This window comes from Dicentrarchus labrax, unplaced genomic scaffold (genome assembly GCF_905237075.1).
Source record: "Dicentrarchus labrax unplaced genomic scaffold, dlabrax2021, whole genome shotgun sequence".
Classification (NCBI taxonomy): domain Eukaryota; kingdom Metazoa; phylum Chordata; class Actinopteri; family Moronidae; genus Dicentrarchus; species Dicentrarchus labrax.
Genome location: NW_026136714.1, coordinates 5,141,101 through 5,166,644, shown reverse-complemented (window position 1 = coordinate 5,166,644; position 25,544 = coordinate 5,141,101). Strand labels below are relative to the sequence as shown.

The 25,544-nt window shown below is 40.3% G+C and overlaps 2 protein-coding genes across 2 annotated transcripts in view; both read right to left on the bottom strand.

Moving 5' to 3' along the window:
- Positions 1 to 66: 66 nt before the first annotated feature.
- Positions 67 to 19,932, bottom strand: serinc5 (serine incorporator 5). Its single transcript, XM_051422467.1, has 12 exons — positions 19,733 to 19,932; positions 10,377 to 10,544; positions 7,075 to 7,253; positions 6,599 to 6,681; positions 6,409 to 6,502; positions 5,491 to 5,702; positions 5,100 to 5,192; positions 4,040 to 4,166; positions 3,443 to 3,512; positions 3,206 to 3,242; positions 2,556 to 2,700; positions 67 to 1,922 (listed from the first exon to the last, which is right to left on the bottom strand). The coding sequence occupies exons 1-12, from the start codon at positions 19,757 to 19,759 to the stop codon at positions 1,778 to 1,780; spliced, it is 1,380 nt and encodes a 459-aa protein (XP_051278427.1). The 5' UTR covers positions 19,760 to 19,932; the 3' UTR covers positions 67 to 1,777.
- Positions 19,933 to 22,412: 2,480 nt separating this feature from the next.
- The window catches only part of cdk7 (cyclin-dependent kinase 7), a 6,754-nt gene continuing 3,622 nt past the window's right edge, over positions 22,413 to 25,544 (bottom strand). The window contains exons 6-12 of the mRNA XM_051423178.1: positions 25,382 to 25,492; positions 25,179 to 25,297; positions 24,707 to 24,806; positions 24,527 to 24,613; positions 24,287 to 24,436; positions 23,586 to 23,724; positions 22,413 to 22,870 (exon numbers count right to left, since the gene is read on the bottom strand). Of these exons, the coding sequence (XP_051279138.1) occupies positions 22,842 to 22,870; positions 23,586 to 23,724; positions 24,287 to 24,436; positions 24,527 to 24,613; positions 24,707 to 24,806; positions 25,179 to 25,297; positions 25,382 to 25,492 (735 nt within the window). The 3' untranslated portion in view covers positions 22,413 to 22,841. The remainder of the gene's footprint in view (positions 22,871 to 23,585; positions 23,725 to 24,286; positions 24,437 to 24,526; positions 24,614 to 24,706; positions 24,807 to 25,178; positions 25,298 to 25,381; positions 25,493 to 25,544) is intronic.

Sequence of the window (25,544 nt, the reverse complement as noted above, 5' to 3'; positions counted from 1 at the left end):
ACATGAGATCACTGTATGTTATTTATCTACATGAGGGAAAACCAATCTGCAAATAAAGACACCACATGGCGTTCAATGGTTGTTTTATTGAAAGACTTTGAACAATATGAATGCATGGCACCCACATATCTGTATTTCGAACATACTGCTTGGTCAAAAATGTTCCTGTATGTTCCTGTATGGTACGGTAGTACACAGCTTTCACAGTGGATCCTGCTATCAGATTTAGGCTTCTTTTGAAGCTTGGTATCAAAGCTGCAGAGCACCATTTAATTTCTACATTCATACCAATAGTTAAAATGCTGAAATGGTTCCACATCACATGACAAAATGTGCAGGTATATAAAGCATAATTCAAGGGAAACTATCCACAGATCACAGAACTTTAGCCAAAATGTACATAAATTATTATAAAACACGTTAGCAATCACACAAAGGTCAACTGATTTATTGATGAATGAGAAATAATGACTTGCAGCTGACAATATGCAATATATTGTATTTCTGTTTAAAAAAAAAAAAAAAAAAAAATCAGTTACTTGGGAAACAAAGACGTGAGGGTTTTTGTGTGAATTCTAATTCGGCAGTAAACTCAACATCCAGTGTTGAATAACTCACTAATAATAGCACTCATGCTACCTTATTCTGACCTTTTGAGCTGACACATGTAACAAAGACAGGCAAAAGCCTTTATAACTGTACAAAAACAGCTGATTTAGGTGTCTGTGCATGCAAATACATAATGTTCTCAATTATATTTTTCTCTTTAACTGACCAAACAATGATAGTTTGTAGTAGTTTTCTGACATCTACCTTTGGCAAACGTTCCTCATCTATGTCACTGCAGCTCTTCCAGAGAGGCGGCACTCCACTAACATCACTGTTACGTAAGGCAGGTTGATCTGAAGAGCACTGCCCTGTACAACAACAACGATGACTGGAAATGTTGTACAAATGACATGGATTTTCCTAAGAAAAGATCTCGCTCAAAGGGAGCACTGACATTAATAAAATATGAAACATTAACCTTGTGATTTAACTGGAAACTTCACAACACTGGCTGTCTATAATATTGAAAAAGCTTGTTCTGTTGCATAGAAAAATTCTACAAAAGGGCGCAACATAACAAAGCATAAACATATACAGCTTACATTTGAGCCTGAGAGATGAGTTTTTTCACAAAGTTGGGGACAAATCTAATTCGATGTACACCACATTCCTTCACAAAATGATTTGTGATTACTTAAGACATACTTAAATAAATACAATTTATCTTGCAACACGTCTAACCTGAAACAAATTTGCCCCTAAACTTTGCTACAACTTTATGGTTCAACTTTACAGAACTGAAATGGCTGGCTAAGAGAAAAAGCGAGAATCCAAGAAAAACGGACACAGGAAATGCTGACAAAAATCGGAAATTATCAAGGAATCTATAGCGGCTGGATGTGTCACAATTTACCTCAAGTCCCATGATTCTTTATGTAATTACAAACCTGTAAGCAATACAAAACTCCAGGAGTAAGTGGTAGTAAAAGATAACAAAATTACCATCAAGGTATTAAACAGCTTAACATTGTAAAACAAAGTAAGAGTAAAACTAGCATATAAAACAAAAGGCAACAGATAATCCTCCATTTCGAACAATGAGGGTAGTGTAGGGTTGTGTTTCAAGGTAAAGGGGGGTTGTGGTGGTCCCTTGGCTCAGCGTCAGAGCTTCTGCCTGGCCACATCCCAAGAATCAGAGTTGTCTGACTCTAGAGTGGTGATGTGTGGCCTAGGCCTCAAAGCGCTTCGGGCAGATCATGGGAGCGACGAGGGTCCACATGTAGAGGATGAGACAGACCCAGCAGGACGCCATCTTGATCCAGAAGACTGACCAGCTCCCGTCTAACAGTTTCTCAATCTTATGGTTATCATAACTGCAAAAGGAAGCACAGAGAGAAGTGAGCAAAGACACTAAGAAGGATTGACAATCTTGACAACAAGATTTTGTCACTTGGGGGCAGTAGAAAGAAGCTGTAAACACTACAATGTCACATCACCTTTTTAAAGCGATACAACAAACTTGTTTGCAAACTGATGCCCTTTTACGAAGCAACATTAGAATTCATTGAGAGTTGTATTTCAGGCCACATCGTAAATATGGGTCTAATATTCACAGTCCTTCTACATCAGTTTTATCCACCAACTCCTGAGGGACCCATATTGACTCATCCTCGAGTACATTGCATCTGGCATCAAACACCATCTGCATATTGATATCAACATGCCCCACTTTGATGTGGCCCATCTATTAAAACTTAGCAGTTTTAAAGTTAGTACTGACATGCCCCTTATTTGCATGATAACTAACTTGGCCAGTTAAGAGTCCTAGCATGTCCTAGTCCTTTTAGTCCTAGCATGTTTTGTGAAAACAGCTCCAGAGATGTAGCAAGGAGATTTCCATTCCTTACAGTGTACAAACTATTGCTTGGATGTGTGTACATAAGCATATCCATATATGCCCCAGAATTGTACCACAATCAGAGAGTGTGTCAGTGAGTATTACTTACTGGAACCAGTTGGTGACAGTCATCATGACGTAGAGGGATCCCAGGAAGAAGACGAAATGGAAGTAGGTGTAGCTGTAGATGGTTCCCTCTCTTTCATCATACATCACATTCTGGCCCGAACCAGTCTTCTCATCATCATAGTCATCTGAAAAATAGACATGAAACAATGAAACGAGTTACACTTTTAATATGATAAAGACTCTCCAACATTGATTTCAGTTGAGGTGAGCCACAAGAAAACATGAGAGAAAGTTTTATGTCATTCTGGACTGATTAATTATATGTAACTCCCAAACAGAATATGTGTTCTAGTGGTGATATATTGCCAATGGATATATTTGGCAGTGTTTTATTTCCAGCAGGGGGCAGTGTCAGCCTACCCACAATTCCACAACGCTGCTGGTGCTGCTTCACTATGCCACACTAACCTCCTAGTAACAGTGACATCATCTGTGTTTGCTGACCAATACTTTCTCACCATCCTCAATCTGGCTGAGGAATAGCAATGAGCATAGCCCCTCTGTGTGCAAACACTACGGCTGGGGACTTATGCGTACATACAGAACAGGCTGGAGAGGCAAGGGGAACAGAGGGCTGAAGGAAAAACAAAAAGATGTGATAGTGATGGGGAATTATTTGACTTTCCTCACCTGTGTCATCTCCAAAACAGAAACAGCAGCGAGCTCTCTGCAGGATGAAGAGAAACATAAAGGTTAACACCTAACGACACACACATTCTGTCTCTTGGGCCTAATTTGTATAATTTGATAAAGATATGTAATCTGGATGGCCTGTCAGTGGGGTTTTAAAGTCTTGTTGATCTGTTTAACCAGTCTGTGTTTCATTAACACACATACCTAGTGAGATCTGAATATTTGAGCATTTACCTCAGTCTCTGGCTCACTGTTCCTACACACTCGGAGTGCTGCAGAGCTCCGCCTGGTGGTAGATGTCAAGCTAGAGGGAGTGTGGAGAAAGAGAAATAGAAAAAGAGATATGAAGACAGATAGAGAGAGGAACGTTGTAATTCTGTCACTCTGTATTTTTCCAATGATTTGCAGTTTCAGATTGCTGCGGAGTAAAACTCCCTCTTCTTCAGGGAACGACCACAAGAGACGGGATGCCTCCACTTGATGGGAAACATATGTGAACAAATGCAAAAAGCCATAGTTCTTGTCTCTCACCCCCTTAGCTTAGCCACAGCCAATCATACACTGCCTCTCTGGAGTCACAGCCAATCAAAACTACCCTGTCTCTGTCGCTACAGCCTGCCATAAAATACATTACTTTTATTCCACATTGCCTTTAACACAACTGCTGTTAATGGGTTTGGATTGTAGCCCTTGCATAATCTCTCAACTCTATAAATTAAACGACATAACATTAAAAAGTGATATATTACAGGGAAACTTGGTTTGCATGCATGTAGACATTGTATGTGTGTGTGTGTGTGTGTGTGTGTGTGTGTGTGTGTGTTTTTTTACCAGGAATAAAGGACGCAGCCGAACAGGATAACAGTTCCAAAAGCGGTGACAATTTTCTTGTCGCTTTCATTCCCAGAGTTGAAGGGAAACACACACACGGTTGTGTTCTGACCATTTCTCTCCACAGCTAAAAAAAAATGAGTAGACAGAGATGGATGAGGTAAAAGAAGAAGTAGAGGGAGTGTTGAAAGGAGAAAGAAGATTGTGAGAGATGCAGTGAGTGTGTGTGTATTTTGGCACAGCAGCAAGAGAAGGAGGCGAATGGAAAATGAAAAGAGTAAAACATAAGGTACAAAACCACCAACAGTCCAATAACAGTATATAGGTCACTTGTGTATGTTGCTTAGGTAGCATGTGCTGATATTAAATATTTATGGTAAGATTATCTTTACAACAGTATCTCACTGTTGAATATTATCTCGACAACTACTGTGGAAACAGGAGCTGTAGATATGGACATGTACCTCAGACTTCATAGTAATTTGTTTTAAGGATTACTATTTCTCTAAAGCTCTCAGTTAAACTCAAATAAAGAACTCAATGCCTTATCTTAGAAAGATAGAAAGGCTTTGAGGTAGAGGTGTTCCCCTTTTCTTAGAGGGACTGTTTTTATTATTATTGGTTTATTTAAAAAACTCCCTATAATATATGAAGCATAAAACATTTTGTAATCTCTAAAAAAAAAAAAAAACATATCATCTTATTAAAATTATCATGTTAAAACACCATTACAGGACAGGCTGCTTAAACAACTTAAAATATTTAGCTTTTTCCATTTAAAAACACACCTCTAGAAACAATGAATATGAACTTTGGATGTTGTAATAACGAAACCTAACTCTAGTTTTCAATCACAATATATATCTATATTGATTATGGTCCCATTCCTAAACGTGACAGTGTTTCATCCATCTTCAACACAGAACTGTCAAGTTTTATAGAACATTTGCTGCACCATTAATAAGCCTAACTCAGGACTCAGATAATACGTGTTGACCCAAGCTGATACCCAACAAAGGTTGTGACTACTGGGTGGAAATGGATGTCTTTTCAAACTCACTTTCTTTTGGTTTGCTGGAGAATGCTGAGAAGGTGAGGTACATGACGTACACGCTGATGACTCCTGGCTGCAGCAGGCCTGATGTGGGCTGCACTGCAGGGACACAAAGGTGAATACAGGATTTAATTATATAACTAGTTATACTGAGATTCTTGAGTCGGTGCAAATGTAAAAAAAAAGAAAAAAAGAAAAGGTATTATAGCCAATAGTCTTATTTATTGCTACTTTCTATCACTTGTTTGATGTATCTCATATTTGTTGCTATTTGTGAATTTATCTTTGTGAAAAACCAAGTAGCTTTCTATAAAAGCCATCTAATTGCAAATCCTTGTATTTTCATTTGCATTACACAGTCAAATGAGGTAAGATGCTTGTAAGTACAGGTCCTTACGTTTCTGTATGCATGGGGAGATTGCCAAAAGGGAGACGACGAGACACAGGCTGCCGTTGATGCCCAGGAAGATCTTATTAAGTAAACAGGCCTCAGGGTCAGTGTAGAACAGACCCATGAAGATTACGGCTCCTACCGCAGCACTGAACAGCAACAGAGTCACCAAGGCCAAAGCCGCGTACCACAGACGATTATACTTCACTCCTGAACTCCTGCAGACAGAAAGAGAAGAGGGAGAGAGAGAGAGAACACAGACAACAGAAAGGACAAAAACATAACATGAACAAGGGTAGAGCAAATTAAATAAGTAAAAAAGATCAAGTCAGCAGGGGAAAATAGCAAAGAAAACTGACACGGGAAAGGCTGGCCTAAAGAAAAATTCAAAGAAAGAGAAAGTTATGCTTGGTAAGTTATACCTCCATGAGATGAAAAAACATGTCTGCTTAAAGGCTTTCACATCAGTGTTGCTTGGTCTGGAAATTTAAGGTTTTACTAAAAAACTAAATAAGTGAATAAAAGTGCACATAACAATAAATATTGAGAGGTTTAAGTTTACTGCATTGCTTACCAAACCAAGGTTTTTCAAACAATCTGCTGTGGTATGTGTGTGTTTATGTGGAAAGGAAGAGGAAACTGAGTGCACACTTCTAAACCATATGCATCCTGTGAATCTGCCCAGGACCAGTTTGCTGCCAAGTTTCCCCTCCACCCACAAAAACACAAAGCTACATGATTCCCTCTTACCAACCTTTTTTCATCCAAATAACCCCACGGAAGAATATGTCCCACCCTCTGAGTTTCTCAAGAACAAATAAAAAGCACTGTACTTCTCCCATTTACTGGGCGTCAGTGCTTACGTAACTGAGCCAGACTTACTGGGTCAAAATAGAGAGCAGAGAGAAGACATGTTGCTCTCACCAGTTTGTGTTCCATCTGTGTGCAAACTCCACCAACAGCATGAGCTGGATCAGCAGGAAAAAGAACCCGCCAACGGCCCCTACGTAGCGCCACACTGTGGCAAAGAGAAAAAGCAGAGACAGGGAAATTGTTTTAGAGAAGTCATTAGATTACAGCACTGCAGCTCTAATGTTGAGTGTGCTTTATTTACCTTTCAGAAAGATTTCCTGTTCTGGGATGAAGAAGCCTCCAGCGCAGCACGCCACCAGGGCAATAAACTTCAACAACCAGAACCTGACATATAAAGCAGTGATAATGTTAAAGGTTATACATGGAAGTGAAACATACAATGCAAACATTTGATTAATAGGACAGAGCAGCCTCAGCTTAATTTTAAAGTGTTACAAAGAGAAATGCAAGAAATACAGAATATGTAGTATAACTAATCCAAAAAGGCAGGATATGGTCTGGTGTCAAAGATGACAGGTGCTTATGTTTATATCATAATTGAACTGAACGGATCTAATGCCAGCAGCATGTACCTGCCCTCAGTCAGTTATTTGGCTTTTGCCTTTGTGTTCACAGACTATAAATTTAAGATCCCTACTAGATATTACAGATGAAAGTAAAATGTTTAATTACTGACAGGGCAAAAGGAGTACAGAAAGAGGAAGAAGGCCGTCTTACCCGTTATGAATAGCTGCCCTCCAGCTTGTGCTGTTGCTGACTTTTATGGTGAAGAGGGAGAATAAGAAGAAGAAGCAGGACATGCCAAAGCACACCTTGTAGACGGCAGAGTAGCCAACTAGAGTTTTGCAGTTCTCCCCTGCATTCATCTTCTCACACAACTCACTGTAGAAGGGGATCTGATTGACAAAATCACAAAAAATACTTTTATTGTATTATTATATTATATATTATTATGGTGTTAAAAAAACCCTCCACCCCTGCTCATGTTTGTCTAGTAAGCGGCCTCAGAGAAAAGGACCCAATAGCATCTATTCTGAGTGTCACGCCTCTAAAGGAGCAGAAAGGGAGAACAGGCAGCAACAACAACCCCTCTTTCTCTGCATGAAGCCCTCTTTCATCCCTCGTTCTCTACAGGCTGTTAGAGGGGCCTTACAACTAACTGTCAGTGTACACAAACAAAAGACACAGATGAATAAATTAACCGCCTTTTGTCAGCAAGTCAGAGGAATTGGGAAAAGTGAAAAGCAGAGAGTGAGCACGAGCAAGGGAGACAGACTGGGAGATCCATCTTAAAATACATTTTCAAAATGTACTTCGACCTACAGTGAGCTGCATAAAAAAAGAGGAGAACAAGGCCAGAGTCGGCAAAGTAGATAAGGACTTTGCTGTGGCCTTCAACAGGAAATTGGAAGTGCTTCAGTGGCTCAGTGCCAACAGAGGAGACGGTCTTTGAAATGATAACCAAAGAATAAAGGCTCAAATATCTGTTCCCTTTTCTGATGCCCCCTGACAGTAGAGATATGAATCAAAGTCAAATACAAGAAGTGCTTTTCAAACAGAAGTCAGATATTCACTTTCAGGTAATACAGGGATTGACTTGGCTTTACTAGTTACTGGCAGAGTACTTTGGTCCTTGAAGTTGCACACATGGGTGAGACGCCAGCGGATTGAGTTGTCATCACCTCAGTGTGTAGCACAGTCCAGAGCCAGATCACAACATAGAGTAAAAAGACCATTTTGGAGCTTTTGTCTCATGTTAAGGACCGTATTAGCATGTCCATGGCGTAGTGATTAAGAGGGAAAGGGGCCGGCTGTTTCAGACAGCTGTAAATCTCTTGAGAAAAGACCAGCACTCTCATATGCACAATGGCTGCTCTCTTAGCTGGGACTTCCCACTGTGCTCAGTGTGAGACTGACAGTGTTCGTGTATATGTGTATATATGTGTGTGTAACTCAGCAGGCTTTCCATGGGGCTATCAGAGGCCATTTTGTGCCTGGATGAGCCTTTTACAGGGTTCTTCTCTCACAAGGAGACACACGGTCGGGAGCCGTTTTAATACAGTACAGTAGACACTGGCGGAAAAAGAGAGACGGGGGAAAAAAGCAGAAGATTGGTGGAAACATGTCACTGTATTCAAATAGCGCTCTCAGTTGAGGAAGCTTGCAGTCATTGCCATAGTAACACAGTCAGCTGATGGTCTTCTTCCCAGATAAAGAAACATCATTATATAATCATTATTTTATCATTTTATTATTCCCTGTTTACTCTGTCTTACAGTGTATGCTGATGCACACTGTACACACACTGTACCTTGATACAGGAACATCACTTGTCAAGTTCAGCTTTCAGCATTGATTCAGACATAAAGGATGAGACATTGTCTTCCCATCAGGACATCATCTCTGACATCATGTGCCAGACTGTGATTACAGACGATGAGATAAACTACGTTGTGGCAGATAACAACACCCACGGAAGTCTTCCAGTTAAGTTGGAATTTCCCAAAAAACGAAACAGTCTGATAATAGTCTTGCATTATGATGATGATTCAAAGAGCTAACACGGGGGGACATCTGAGCTCGGTGGGCAGTTCAAAACAAAAAGCAACCAGCCTGAACTCCTGCCTCCTCGACTATGGCCTTGCTACTGTGAAGATACACATGGGATCTCCAGGTAAAATAAAAATATGTCTGTTTTGCCTGTAGCAATGCTATAAATCTTTAATATTTTAGTTAGTATTGACATGGCAATACTTGTACATTCTCTGAAATAAATACAAAAGTTGGCTCATCTGACAAGAGAACATCTGATTTAGAGATTTGTGCAGAGAGTGTGTAACCTACAAATACCTTCTTCCTCTTTCCTTGTTAGTATGTGTTTCTTTCCCAGCACTCAACTGTCTAATGACTTAATTCTATGTACTGTTGCTTACTTCTGCAAAGTGAAGCCTGGGGAGAGAGTCCAGACATTAGTGGTAGGCCAAACAGCGTAAAAGGTCACAGTATTGAGGCTATTGTTGGCTTGGTTACTAAAGTTTCCGAGCAGACCCCCACTCTTCTATTCAGTGAACTAGGCCATTCACAAAACAACAACAGAATCAAGACTTTATTTCTGGGAACAGACCGAAAAAAATATTTACACTAAGAAAGACTACTACTACTACTCTTCACAAAGAAGACGATGCAGACATTTAACAGGCAGACAAAAAAGTTGTGTCACAAGGGATTCCCATTGCTGAAAATCCATAGAGAGCACCAATTCTCATGGGTTACTGTACAAAAACAGAAATGAACATACATCAAGAATCATTGTGCTCATATATGAAAAAGCAGAATTTGGTTGAAGTGGTGGATGGTGGGGGGCATGTGTTCAGTGTCTGCCAAAGAATGCTGTAAGTTAGTGAACTTTGTAGGGGTAACGTGGACTCTTCTCTGACGCCTGGATGAACTGAATTATAAAGTAATACACTCTCATTCACAGCAGCCTACAAGATTGATCGGTTTGCTTGTTTTCGGACGATTTACTCACCATGCTCACAACAAGACGGATCAGTTACCTTCATTTACTATGACATCAACTGGCCTAAACTCTGTCCAAATGGGGACACCTAAAGCATAATCAGTCTCATAGCTGTATAGTGTATCACCCCTATACAATCCACCAAACTGCACACACAAGACATCATGACCTCTAATCTGAGTTGATCTGAATAGATCTGATCATAACTTATGTCGATCATCACTACTACGGAAGCACATATCAATTAGAGGCTTTTAGGACTGAGAGTTTCAAAACCAATCCACTTAATGTACAGCACAGATGAGAGCTTTAATTTTCTCTCTGTGCTGTTTATCCTTCCCTACCTTCTTACAATTAATACTTTCAACCATATACAATTCAAACTCTTCATATATACGTGCAATTTACAGTTTAAAAAAAGGTGTGTATATGTATGTATGTATGGACAGCATATGCCGTGGGAGAGTGAAATTTAGCTGTGTGTCATTTATGTACTTACGTTATCTCTCAATTCCTGCTCCACAGTGGGGGACATCATGATGACACAGATGATGGTGACCAGCAGAAAGTAGAAGGCATACATGATTCGGGTCCCGGTGGACTGTTTGATCTTGGGGCAGCAGTTACAGCAGCACGAGCAGGCCGCTGAGCCACAGCAGCAGGCCAGCTGCACACAGAGAACAATGGAAAAAAAGAGAGAGAGACAGGAAAAACATTACCATCACTTTCAGAATTTCGCACACACCATTATAAACCCTCTCATAGAGACATAATTTATTTACAGGCCACTTGGATAAGGGAGGGCTGGGGTTTAAGTGTGCATTTTGCTACCATCTCTTTCATCTAAAGAGGTTGCACTTCCCTGGAAGGAAGGGGACAAAGCAAAACAAAATTGCCTAAGACGAGCAAACTTTTAAACCAAAATGAATTTTTGTAACAGACAAAACAAAGGTTTTCAGAAAAATTATAGAGAAAGAGAGCTATGGACAAAAGATAAAAACAGAATTACAGAAACAGACAACATAGAAAAGATAAGATACTGGGAGCCAAGACACTCTAAACAACATACCTTTACCAATTTTAGCAGGAAAATAAAGGAGGGAAGAGCAACAAGGGAAAGATTACTCTTTCAGACATGCAATATCTGCTGATTAAAGACAAAAACAGCAGTAGTAAAATACTACAGTTGGTTAAAACTTAGAAGCTTAAACCAATGAACTTAAAGGTAGTGTCTTAAGTTGTCTCCTCTTCATGAAACATACTTCTATTAATTCAAGGTTAAAACGTTCAATGTTACAGTATCTAAGAGATATTACTTTGAGTTAATTTGGTTACTATACAGCTATAGTGAGCTCATCTTACAAGATACAACATAAAAGTAGAAGGTGCATGTTTAAGCACTTAGAGTACAGAATCTAAGAGATTTTTTTTAAAGATTATATTTAAGGTTGCAGACATTGTGGCAAAATGTCATGTGTCTGATGCCGTCTGGAACATTTTCATCTTTCCAGAAGCTTTCACAATCCTGCAACAGTTACTATTTAGTGCAGATCTGAGCCCGAAGACAAAATGATGGCAACTTTCTGCACAGGGGAAAACCTGGAAAAGAAGACACTGCCTGTCTCTTTGCTCATTCAAGGTCTCTGTCACGAGGGACAAATCCAGACCCCTCCTTCATATTGGCCACTCTTGGTCAATGTAGACAGTGGAGTCTTGTCCAAAAACACTCACAGAGGCCTACTCTGTTTCTTCTGACAGGCCCTCATATAGGAGCACAGTCACATAAAGAGAGGCCCTGTATTCTATTTAGGAAAGAGGAGGCTCTATAATTATACAGTGTAATGTCTTTCTGTAGCCACCCCACCCTGCTTGTGTGTGTAAGCCTCCTACTTCTCAGCCTGCAGAGCACACACTGCTGTTGTGAGAGGTGAACTTGGTCTGATGTGGTCTACATTTGAGGTGTGGTACACTTTACACGCATCGTTTTCCTTTGTACGTTTCTCCCCTTATGGGATGCCACACAGACTTTGCTAATGATAGGGAAATGTGCTAGTGTGGGTTACATGCTGATGCTAGTCTGATCATGGTTGAGTTTTGAGCTACAGGTAAACCTCTGCAAGTACTGTCATTATGACATTAGGTGAAAATTATGAGAAGATGGGCAATGATTTGTCAACAACTGCTGACCCGTCAAATGGAGGGTGTCGTGGCTGCGGACAGAAACATCTTATGAAAGTTGCATACTGTCTAATGACATCTGCGTTTAACTGAAGGCCACAGTTACCTCATCCTTCAAAAGGTCCAGTGTGTGTAACATTGAGGAGGCAGAAAAGGAACATAATATAATTATAGGTATGTTTTCATTAGTGTATAATCAGCTGAATATAGGAATCATTCTGTTTTCATTATCTTAGAATGAGATATTTTTACAGATGCTACAGGTTACCTTCCATGGAGTCCGTCAGGTTGAACTGCCATGTTTCTACAGTAGCCCAGAACGGACAAACCCAACATTGTCAAGACAGGAAATTACAGTATTACAGAGATATATGACATGAAACAAAGGTCCCCAGCCGTCATAAATCCCAAGGCCACTAGGACACCCCACCTTGTAGCTCAAATGTATCTGGACAATGTGGGATTTCAATAACGATCCTCTCTTGATTAATACTTTTTTCCTCTCTAGACCTGTTAATGCATTCTATCAAAATCAGTTCAATTTGCCATCAGTCATATCAGTAAGCCCTTAGCCCTCGTCTGTGAGCACGTCCTAAGCCGGGGTCTGTAATCTGGCCAAGGGGAACTGATCTAGTAAAGCCAGTGTGCAACATTGTCTGATGTGCTGCGTTCCGCTCCATATGCCAGTAATGCGAGGTATGCTGCAGACTCGTGGATCCACACAGGCACATGGTCAGGATCAAGCTACTTCTCTGCCCACATGGCTCTGCCTCTCTGCTCTCTCTGTCCAGAGGTTTCCCTGCTAGTCCCTTTATATGGCCCACTTAATTGTTTTTTGCCTTGAGCTGAAGAATGACCACTGATGCAAGCTGTTCTCCAAAAACCCAGTTACCTCTAAGAACTGAATAAAAATATTGCTGTCTGTTGCTTGTTACAGAAGGTAGATTCAGATTTATTTATTTATTTTTAATTGTGATTTGCAAAATCAAGAACAGCTTAACTGCACCTTTTGGATTGGAAATCAATGGAGTGGGGCAACAGTATGGCAGAGTAAGGAATCCTCCTTGATATGAAAATCTGGGTTCAAGTCTTACACTAAGCTCACACATTCTTCAAAGCAGGCGAACGCAGAGTTTTCTAGAGATTGTTGCAGGTGAAATGATATGTTCAACATGAAATATAAGGAAGTATGAGTATGATGAATGTGAATAATTGTTTACTTAGATTCGAGCCATAATTCCCCTGTTAATGATGTTCAGTTGTGTAGCAGTTTGTAAAATCTGTTTCAATATGAGCTCTATAGATTAATCTATCATCATCCTTAATAAAGGATGAGTGAGATAAAATTGCGATGGTGGTTTTCAGATACATGCGATGATTTAGTGGTATGGGCACTATAAATAACCACAGCCGTGTATAGTGGTCGCACATAATGACAGCTGTGCTGGCGCTGTTGGGGAACCTTGCTGGTGCGACACAAAACTCTAAAACTGCACTTCTTTGCTGTTCTTCTCATTGACAGGTCTAATAATTGATGGAGTGGGTCTATCTATGTGCAAATGGAAAGAATGCATATGCATATTTCTGCCTTTGTGCATACATACAGTTTTTGTCATGAATAAGAATAAATAGGTCAACATACCACGTTCACATGTAATTTCTTCTCCCATATTACAATGCAGAAAAAAGAACAGCAGAAATTAGGTCAAATCATAAATCTAACCTCCTCATGCTATCTGGTTGTGGGCAACAAACACAAAGACTTCTTTGATGCTTTGATGCCAGATCAAACAAAGAAGGAAACCAGTTTATTCCCAATCAGGATTCAAGAGGGTTGTGTTAATGTCCATTCCTCGATTATTAGGAAGTAGACATTAAGCTCATTCAGGTGCACACAATTTACTAATGTTTGAGATACAAAGGAGAAGTGTGTCGAAACATGTTTGAGATTTTGCCTCCAAGGCTGCATGTGCATATTTATGTTTTTATGCATGCACAGACTTCTAGCCTTGAATCTAAACCAAGTTTTATACCTGTGGCCCCTGGTCCACATTTGACTACACACAGCTTAACAAGATAAGCCGTTTCCTTTGTCTTTGCTGCACCCACGTCTTTCTCAAGGGGTGATTAATTAACCACAACTGAATGAAAGTAAGCAGGATGATTTAAGTTGTGAGGGTATTTAGATTTCATTAGTTAGGGGGTGTTACACCAGTGGACTGCACACAGAGAGGGGGCCAACAGCAAACTTCAGCAGAAGAGAGGAATGTTTCGGGGAATTCCACCATACACAGATACAAAAAGAGTATCCATGGTAACCAACACTGACCCTACCCACTTCATGGGCCATCCACCCCCTCCTAAACTGTCCGCTTGCCCCAACAGCATGTCGACAGGTGGTCGGCGTGTCAGCAGCGTTCACCCCTACTTCAATAACAGCAACCCCCCACTAGCTTGTCATATTGCTCCAGCCATCCGTCCCTAAGATCATCATCCCATGCAGCAGCACAAAAGGCACTTTAGCCACTTGCTAGGTATACCCTGGTCTAGCTTTACCAGACTTTCACAACTCTCATAAGCCTCCATTCAAGCCTCACAACACTGCGATTGTGGGACTCTCATGAGACAAAGGCTTGTCTCTTTCTCACTCAGCCTGAAGCTCTGTTTCACTCTCTTCCTCTCATTTCCTCCATCCCTCCCCCCACCCTATTACTCTGAGGCTTATTGTCGTCATCTCTTGTCTTTTTTCCTCTTATTTTCTTCCTTTCACCCTTTCTTTGTTATCTTCAGCTGCCCTTTACCCTAAACCACTCACTCCCCAATGCCCAGCTACCTTCCAGCTGTTCCAGGGGTCACGAGAAAGACGATATTGCTCAAAGCACACAGGACTCAGCTTTATGTAGAGAGGATGCACAGGACACCGCAGTGAGAATACCCTCAGGAAATGAACCCAAACCCAAATGGTTTCAGAGACAGAGTTAGTCTTTATGACCTTGGACAGGATTGGTGATCTACAGCTGAATGCTTAATCAACAAACGTGATACCGTCCTCCATGTAGACAACCCTAAGACCACATCTGTGATTACACTGCGAGCTGTTTAACAGAGCATTGGCGATAATTACCATGTTTGTTCCCTCCTCTATCCTCTAACGTCTTATTATCTTCAACCCCGCCGTGATGAAAAGAATTGCAGTATTTAACAAACAGGAAATGGCGAGGGTAGACTAAATCAAACACACAGAGGTAAACTCTGTATCACAGTCACACTGACTCAAATGCTTACGCAATACAAACAGACCAATCGCAAAAAAATAGGTCACTCACTATATCACAGTAAGCACAGCAAAGCAGAATAAAGAGGGGGTAGGCGGACACAGAAGGGTTTTTCCTCCAACAACTCAAGTCAAAGTGAGGATATGTAAAGAAAAACAACTGTGGCGTGGCAATCAGAAAACCTGATGCTGTATATTGGTGGTGAGATGATGGTAATGAAATATGTGAACACAATATCTGTCTATGTCTCTAGTTCATAAGAATTCTTTATTGCTCACGAAAAAGACTCACCCTTAGGCATTTAGGAGAGACAGGCAGTGTATTTCACATTAATACTGGGACAGAAACATCACAAGTTTCACCCCCTCCTGCTGTTGTCCAAACTGTATCTAATGGAGCAACTAGCTCTGCTTTCTATGTCTTATACCATATGATGCATTAAACAAAGCTGTTGTCTAAAACATATTCCTCATATTTCTGCTAACTCTCTTCCTTCAGCAGTAGTCACGTGGTGTTATGCTACAGAAACAAATTGTATTTCTCCAGACTTATACTTTTCTATTAGTATAATGTTCTATTGTGGTATAATCTACTATTATACCACAAGTACAACTGGTACTACATGTGGCATTTGTAAGTATTTGGGACCAGGCTACAGGATTTTCCCTGTCAAGGTTTGAACAAAGAGAAAAACTCTGATCAGCTGAATTGAGTCGTTGACTTTCATGTTTATAAGTAGAAAAAAACAGTGGAAAAACATAGCGGCACAGACAGACATGACTCACGAGATGAGCACTGTCAAAACAAGACTGATTCAAACCATCAGTGTGGTAGTTAATTCATTTACCACATCTGATACATCCATCTTTATTCCCTGTCCTTCTTTACTTTAGTAGTTCTACTTTTCAAATGTACTCTGTGCTGTAGTTGGCTGCTTTACAAATGCAGGAACTCCCTTTTACTTAGAGCTTAATGATAGCGGTCACTGGATGAAGTTTACCACAATGAATCATGACAGACCAACAGGTCAGACGAAACTGTAGACACACCCTTTATCTCAAATTACAACAATGCTTAGTGTTGAACAGAGTGAGGAGAAACCAACAGAGTGAAAAAAAACTTTCAAACAATAATATACGAAGCACAATCGTTCTCACACACAAGTTAGGTTGGCCCGAGCTCCAGAACAGACCTACTCCATTTCCCCTGATATTGTGACTGACAGCTCCTCTATTGTCTATATAGCTAGGCAGCTGTATACACACAGCAAAAATGTATCACTGCTCTGTTTCCTATACACAAAGGCAGGTCTTTGCTTCTCTCTTGGCAAATACAGCCCCTAGCTACAACCAACAAGAGAGAAACTTGCATCCAATGGACATAAAAGAAAAGAAAGACAAAGAAGAACTGAGGTACAGTGAGGAGCTGAAAAACTGGGGAGAAATGAAACACTCCCATGCAGACAAAGTAGTTTGTCACAAAAATAACCAAAGGAAATCAAACAAGAACAGGAAGACAGTACAAACACAAGACAATGTCAGATGAACGGGCTAATTCAACACCATCCTGTGTTTACCAAGAGGCTTCACTTCCCAAATTCTATTGTTTACTAGTATGAGACTTCAGTTGCACAGAATTGCACACAAAATCAGAAAATTCCTAGCCACAGCCCTACTGTACGTCAACCAATACTAACCATGCAAAGAGTTAGCTGGCATTTCACACGGTTACATCAGCACCTACAACTATTCCACACACAAAGAAAAAAATTACACAGACAAGACATGGGAGGATGAGAGACGGGGGAGGCTGAGGAAGACATTATCACTGCCGCATGACAGTTCTGAGACAAAAGAGCCAACGGTGTCCCGGTGGGAAAACAAACTCCTGCTGCTGCTGACCACCGCTAAATTCCAGAGGGGAAGCAGAAAATAGCAGACATGTCTCACATGAATGCAAGTGGCCCGTAATTCTAATCCTATGACTGACCCAGAAATTTATTTTGGATGGGACTCCACAGATGTTTGGTGGCTGATTTTCTCTTGGGCTATAGTTTTACAAGTCATGTGATTTTACAGCTCATCAACGCCTGTTTTTAGGATCACCTGCCCATCTGTGACCTAACAGCCTCTCTGCCTTGATCTCAGCAACGACAGGTCAAACTCTGATCTGATGGTGGCAAATGGGTTTGTGTGAGTGCCGGGCTGCTGGTGAACATTTGGTGATAGTTCAGGATTTCACATTTGGGATTTGGGAAATTGCATTGCACTCAGCTGGCATTCCTGCGGACATATTTTTTACAAGACATACCACTTTACACATAAGTGGCGCCAATCGTGGAGTGAATATTCAAAAACCTCAACCACAGAATTAAAATTAAATAAGATACACTGCCCAGCAATTTATCAGCAAATACCATTGGTTATCTTGCAGCACCCCAATTAAAGCAAGATAGCCAAAAATGTTTGGTTTATAAAGCGTGGTGTACTGGAGGGGAGTTGTGCAATGTAAAAACACTCTTTTTGGTTCGCCAGAGGCCAGGGTGCAAGTTCAGTGCTTCATGTCTTACTCAGGGATACTTTATCAGGAAGGATGTTTACTGAACCACAGTCTCTAGTATCCTCTAGGTCCTCCTAACTTATGTACCCTGCCAAAATTGCCTGTGTCATAGCTGTGCTCCTTACAGACACCCACATGGTTTCAGTCCTGTCCCATACTCACAGCCAACGCTCACAGCGCTTTGGACAAAACTCAACACTGAGCTAAAGCCTACCCCCTATCCCATCACAACATGGCATACATCCCTGATCCCACTGAGAAATTATGAGCGAGCTGCTCCCACACCATGCCTACTCCTCTCTCCAAATCTAACCCAAACAACGCCCACCCTCCCTTAATTTCCACCTCTGAGCCAAAGAGGAAATTAACAGACCACACATCAATTTGGGCCACTCTAAACCTCAAGAGGGGCACATATATGCACTCGCAAAAAAGTTAATTACAAGTATACACATAAATAGAGAGGCGACAAAACTAAATGGGGTGTCTGTGACAAGGATTAGCCCACCACCAGCACAGCAACACAAAGCTGATCGAATTGTTTGCCCTTCATTTTCTCTTAATCCCTCCCTGTTTCCATCATTCCCTGTCTTTGAAAAGAACAGGAAATAGAAGCAAGCTTGCCTTAGATGAGGGATGTGTTTGTGTAATTAAATTCCTGACCAGACCAGCTCAGCAGTGGTGACCCTGTGGTCAAAAACAATCTGTTAGTTGAAAAAAAAAAAGACACTCAGCACTGAAGAAAACCCTCTTTAACTTTGCACATACTACTAGCGGCCTGTCTTTTCAAAGTCAGTAACTGAATATTACTTACAGCCCTCAAATAATTCAAATACACAAATGATGCAACCACTCATTTGCTAGCTGGAACCATTTTTTTTTTTTTGCTTAAACCATTACTATCTAAAAATATAAGTATAAAAAGTGTAAGTATATAATATGATTCATTACAAGTAAGTCTTCAAATTCTAAATATATTTCAATGTCAGTGAAAACAATTTGTTAAAAAATGTCACCATTTAAGTTCTGTAGGAGAAATATTTGACAGTTATTTCCAAATAAGACACTGGCTATCTGACTTTTAAAGTAATTCTGCAACTTCAAAACTGACAAACAAACAAACAGAGGGCCGGACCATATTATTTCTACAGGGGGTAGCTATACTGGACCACTAACACCAAGTAATACCAAGTAATCCTGCAACTGTAAAATATACCTTACTGTCCTTAACCAATTCAGAATAAATGAAACCAAAACATTTCTACAGGAGTCTGTATGAATGCTAGACGAGCTACACATCGGATTGGCCTGAAGTTTCTTGAGCTGAGGAGCAAAAAAGTGCAACTGTGCATTACTGGAAAGAAAACAAGGAAACCACAACGAATACGCTACGCATTCACCTCCACCTAGTTGTGCAGACAAGACAGGTCTGAGCACTGTCAGCCCACAATGCTTCCGTCCGACACATCTGTAAAGAGGTTCAAAGATGTCGTTACTTTTTGAAAGCAGGTACTGTACGTCGGCTACTCGCTGAGCTTCGCCTCGTCTCTCTTTGTCTCCCAGCGGCTTAATACAGTGAAGTTATTCAATCATTATTACAGTGAGGGGGATTGTAATACGTTTTCATAATGTTGATTAATGTCGGTGAGCTGACAGGGGGTGTCGGGAATAACCACGACATTCAATTTACAATAAAAAGCCTCGCATTAGCAGACGGTGAGTGGCTACAGATATTAAACAGAAACAGTAACAGAAACAACACAACCAGCATTGTGAGGCGTCATTGTATCGTTTACAGCCAAACACAAAAACAACAGCAGTAAGTCGGAGTATTGTTCCTCACCTGCGAGATACAACACGGAGTACACATTTTGAAGGGGGGGAGACAATAAATAAAAATCCGTTTCAGCTTCAGACGAGCTCGCTGCTTTCTTCTGTCGCTTTCTTCTTCTTCCACATAAAACCAGCACACGGGCAACAACGCGCCTGTCCTCCTCAAACTGCTCCCTGCTGCCTGTCCGCGACCGCCGCTGTCTCTCCTCCTCCCCCTCTCCTTCCCTCCCTCCCTGTCTCTCCTCCCTCCCTGTCTCTCCTCCCACTGCACATCACTAACAAAAACACACAGCACTGTGCTGCCTCTGCCACAGAGAGCATGTGGTTGAAACCAGATGACTCATAGGTTATGGCAGTCTTATTTAAAATCGATGACACTCTCAGGTTAGAGGATCCTTTCATTACAAATCCAAGCCTCTCAAAAAAAAAAAAAAAAAAAAAAAAAGCCAGGGTATGTCACACATATTACGCTAAGATCATTATGTGGTCTAAATATTGCCACTGACTTGTGATTTTTTCATAGAGATGATATTTAAAATCACAGCAAGATATAATCCCTTATTCACATTTAACACCATCCAGGAATATTAAGGGAATGTAGATTTTTTTTTATAAGAGTTATATTTTATGCTAGACTTTTCATGTTAGGCTATTTTAAATATTTTATTGCAGAGGAGGGAAAGAAAGCATCACCTCAGCAGTGCATAAATATTAAAATACGGCGCATATGAAAAATATATAATATATGAAAGAAAGAACGAAAGAAAAGAAGAAGGGAAAAAGGATGATAAATAAAAAATGAACTGGGGCAGGGCGAAAGAAGAACCAATCTAAAGAGAAAACATCAGCTGCATCATGATCTGGATCAAATTATAATAATAATAAGGCACATAATAATGACATAATCCTAAACACCAATTGATAATAGGTGTTTTTTTTCTTTACCACCTTTAAGCCTGGTTTCATTCATATGGTCATTAAAGTCTTTCTCTCTTATATGTGGAGGAGTTGTATTTTTTTTGGTGGTCTAAAATAATTCTAACAGCTGTAATAGCCACCATTATGAAAGATAATTGATAATGTCATAGCTTATATTCCCAAGTAGACACTGTTATTCAGGCAATAATAGAATGGCGAGCCTTAAAGTAAATGATCCAATTAACATAACTGTGTCATGTTTGGTATTATGTTGTGTTGTGTTGTCCACATTGACTTCTTAAATACTGTTAGAGTGGTGAAACATTTGTCAGACACGATGAGATCTGCTAAAACAAAGCTCAATTAAGTTTTTTTTACATTAAGCTTGAAATGTCTTTCATCTTCAACCTCAGTAAAAATCTTCTCTTCGGGGAGATCGATAAACCTGCCTTTTACTATAGCTAATGGTTATATACCTTAACATACAGTAACTGCACACAGAAATCTTTGACTTATGGTTAAATTTGGTTTTATAGAAGAGGCTACACTGTGTTATTCATGCTAAGGTCTTAATCATTCCTCTGCAGTTCTTCCCACATGCTAATCTTGCTGATTCAGACATATGAGCAAGTATCACTTTTTCCCACAAACCCTGTGCTCATGTTCTGTAACAACATGTGGGCAGCAGTGTGTTGGTTCCAACGGTGACTTTCCTGGCCAAAAAAATGGCCTTTATATGAGCCTGAGCTGATAAGGCTGCTACTGTAGCTCTGACTGCGACTGATTGTGTTGCCATTTGCCAAATCAGTCATCTGACCCAGCTACCCAACACATACACAGTACACACAGTAGTCACCCCCTGCCACCACAAAGTCATTGTGTCCCCTCTCAGTGCTGTATTGTAGACACTTATAAATAGGCATGAAATACACAGGGCGTCCTCTTTCTAGGCGACCGTGACCTCAAATCTACGACCCGCTCAAACCCAAAATGTGGCCACACTAAGAATGTGGGTGGTAAAACCTATATAATATATATATATATATATATCAGACACAAACTAAGGGTAACTCAAGCATGATGCCATCGTGAGCAGTGAAGCAGATGACATTTAACATAACACAGAAAACAGAAATAAAAATCTGCACCAGCTCTTCTTATAGAAGAAGAAGAAGAAGAAATATATTTGATTAAATATGAAGACTGGGTTCAGATGTGACATACTCTAATCTCTTCCCCTTCTTCTTTAATCTGATCCTGTTTGACACAAAACCAAAAGGGCAGCAGAACGCCTGCCGGAGCATCAAACATGTCTGACATGTCAGACTGCGTCGGATCACAGCGATGTTGAAGACAAAGGACAGGATGGGAAAGATATATCTAGTGGCAGACTGTTGCTTGACACTGTCAAGCCTAGCGTCACCCTGTCTGCCCTGAAGACAGGGCTTATGCCACATAAACACACACACACACAGAGTCAGACAAATACACACCTCTTTCCTCCTAACTCTCGCTGCTGAGTAAATAAACCACAAGTATATTTCTGTCCACACATATTCAACAGGTGAAAAAGTAGAGTGTAAATCCTTCTAACATGAAATCAGCCTGTATCATGTGGATTGAATGGGTGTTATTGTGTGACTTTGTAAACTAGCAGGAACGTTCTCACAATCATGCCTTACTACAGTGCCACTGTGGACAAATATGCCTCTCAATAAATGAACAGAATGCAATTTCATAGTTAAAATAGTAACTTAGAGTTCCCCTACATATGAATTTGCACCATTTATTGGTCTTACATACAAAACATAAAAATACATATACATGAAATATATCAGGCTTGCTAGTTTGGTTCTTTTTTTTTTTTGTCACATAAATAGACATATTCCAACAGGCTCCCAGAGGTTAGGCATCATTGTTACAATGAAGAAAGACCAGAGCCAACACTATTGACCACTGTAGTACATTGTTCAATGGAATGCTGAACACAGCAGCACACTGGATACTTCAAGCACAAAAACTGATATAACAGCTACAGTCTCTAAAATGTCCTAAAGTCAGCCACATCAAGGCCTTTTCCCCTCACTGGTTTTAGACTTCTTTTCTTTTTTTCATTCCAGTGGACAATCCTGAGCAATGCGGGAAAGCTGAGCCGCACAGAGTGAAGATGGTGATCATCCGATTTACCAGGTCCCTTCCGGTCAGAAAATGAGCTTCTTCTTCATCACAGCTGAAAACAATATTAAGACTGTTATTACAAGCAAAAACAAACAAAAAAAACAGATCAGAAAAATACAGCCAAATACTGTATCTACACTACATGTGCAAATAAAACAAGCCTATAATGAGCAATCTGCTAGCCACCAAAGTTTCTGTTTACTGTAAGTATTTGAAAATTCTCTCTGTAATATACCGTCGCATAGAGCATAGCATATAGTTACCCCATATATTTTCTAAACCACAGGAGGAGCTGGAAAAAGCTTTGAACCTCCCAGTAGCACCAAGGTCCTCCTTCAGTAAAACATAGTCTACCACAATCCACTAAACTCTGTACGTGTGTGTGCGTGTTTTCCACTTCCCTAGATTCTGACTTTCTAACTGCAGTAAAATGTGCAGCCAACACCCTTTGAATTGCTAGGTTCAATCAAGTGGTATTCTAGATTTACGACTGTGTAGTGTGCATAACCATGAGGACACAAGAGAAATGGTTCACTAGGCTAAAATTCTTAACATGCTATATGTAAGTTTGGTCTGAGTGGTATTTTCTAAAATTTCCAGCTCCTTCTAAAATTGGCCTCAAACATTTTTTTTGCCGACACTTTCCCTTTTTGCTGCTCAAACCAAGGTCACAGTTTTACTTGGCGGATTAGAGGCACATACATAGCAATTATACTTGGTGGATTATGGGTACATATAGCAAATAAGAGCCAATGTGTGTTCATTACTTGTCTCCAGGCCCTCGATTTTCCTCTTCAGCCCGATTGTTTCTTTCTCCCTCAGTGCCTCAACTGAACAGTTGGGTCGAGGGAGTTGGGGTCCAGGAGTGGGACCAGGTCGATTACTGAAGTATTTCATCTTCAGAGCCTGGAGAACAACAGACAACAGTGTAATATGTCATCACCTGCAGATGGGGAATCATTTCTTAGGCAGAAATGTCTACAATTATTAGTACTGCAGGTATGTTTGTGCATATAGTAGGTCCATCCTTGTCACCTTATTCTATGGATTAAGTATGGTGCTTTCAAAAATTCAAAAATCTGTAAGAACAAAACATTCCTTGTATCTTTGTATACTTTGATGCTGTAAAGACATTTTTTGTTCTCAAAAGGTCTCTTATCTTAAATAAATCTGGTTGATTAAAGATATCTGGATATGTATTTTTTATTTTCTTGTGACATTTTAACTCAGAACCTGCTATGGAAATACAGACTGTGTCCTGCAAAACATATGCTTAGAAAAATAAAATATGTATTTAAACAAAAGGAAACAACAAGTACAGAACAGGCTAACATAGTTTCTAGAAAATGAAATGAAATCTCCAAACTGAAAATGGAAAATGGAATTTGAGCAGACATTTACCCTTAATACATCGCTCTGCTATTGTGAAGTGTGTAAGACTACGTACTGGGCTTTAATGGTGTATTACCTGTGTAGCTGTATTCCTCGTTGAGGGGTTAAAGGTGAAGAGGCCTTGTAGCAGCTCTAGCAAGTCGTCTCCAGCTGCACTAAATATATGTTCCAGTGGTGTGCCAGGAAATATTTTGAAGGACACATAGTCGGGTAGACTACTCACTCCCTGCAGAGACATTTGACAAATACACATGTATCCTCACATGTGGGCACAGTAAAAACAAACATCACTGGGGGAAAAAAAACAGATACCAACAGGCCATGTCTCTTCTGTGGGCGTCCCAAGAGCCTCAAAGATCTTAGTCAACTGGTCAAGATCTGAGTCTCCAGCAAGGAATGGTATCTACAGCACAGGAGACATACAGAGACATTAGCATGGATACAAAAATAACCCCTGTTACTGTGTGAATATCTCTTTAAAGTGAGGTTTGTGTACCCGAAGGAGTAACTCTGCCAAGATGCATCCCACTGCCCACATGTCGACACCCACACCGTACATCCTGGCCCCAAACAGGAGCTCAGGGGAGCGGTACCACCTGGGAAAAGGATTGATGAACATAAAGGACAGAGAGTTAAGTTTTACAGCTCTTAAACAGGCAGACATTTCATTACTCGTCTAGTAAGAAGATTCATTAATTCTGTTAAACTAGAACAATGGGTCCAACACTTCCTTTAACAAAGAGAAGACAAGGTTTGCTGCCATCCAGGGGTCTACATTTTTAAAAATATGTGCAAACACACAAGTTTTAACCAGTCGCAAATTTGTCTCCTCAGGAGATATATTTAACTAAAAAACATGAGGATTTATTAATCTAAATGGATTTAGATAAGCAACAACACAGGGGAGTGTACAGAAAAGTCTAAGTTCTGTATTATTTATACAATCAGACGGACAAAGAAGCACAGACCTGGTAACAACTTGATGAGTGTAGACTCTGTTGGGGCTCCCAAATGCTTTGGCCAAACCAAAATCAGCCAACTTCAACACTCCGTTGCCGTCTAACAGCAGATTATTTGGTTTCAGATCCTGGAAACATTGAGTAGCAAAATGTACATTACCGACTGTGTGTGAGCATATGTGTGTGCATGTGTGGAGTATAAGTGCTCTTACCCTGTGTAGGACCCAGTGTTGGTGCATATACTCTAATCCCTGGAGAGTCATGAGGATGTAGGCTTTGATGTTGGCTGGAGTCAGGACTAGGCTAGTGTCTTTGATGATCACCTTAAAATAAGCAAAACAAAGCCAAAGAGGCTTAAGTAAAGCCGCAAATCTG

What these genes read in the sequence shown, in the direction of transcription:
- serinc5 (XM_051422467.1), bottom strand. Translation starts at nt 19,759, where the DNA reads ATGTGTACTCCGTGTTGTATCTCGCAG. An exon ending in AGGGCAGCTATTCATAACGG is followed by an intron (nt 6,682 to 7,074) that starts GTAAGACGGCCT and finishes TTTATATGTCAG; the next exon opens with GTTCTGGTTGTTGAAGTTTA. An exon ending in GGCTGCGTCCTTTATTCCTG is followed by an intron (nt 3,513 to 4,039) that starts GTAAAAAAACAC and finishes CACTCCCTCTAG; the next exon opens with CTTGACATCTACCACCAGGC.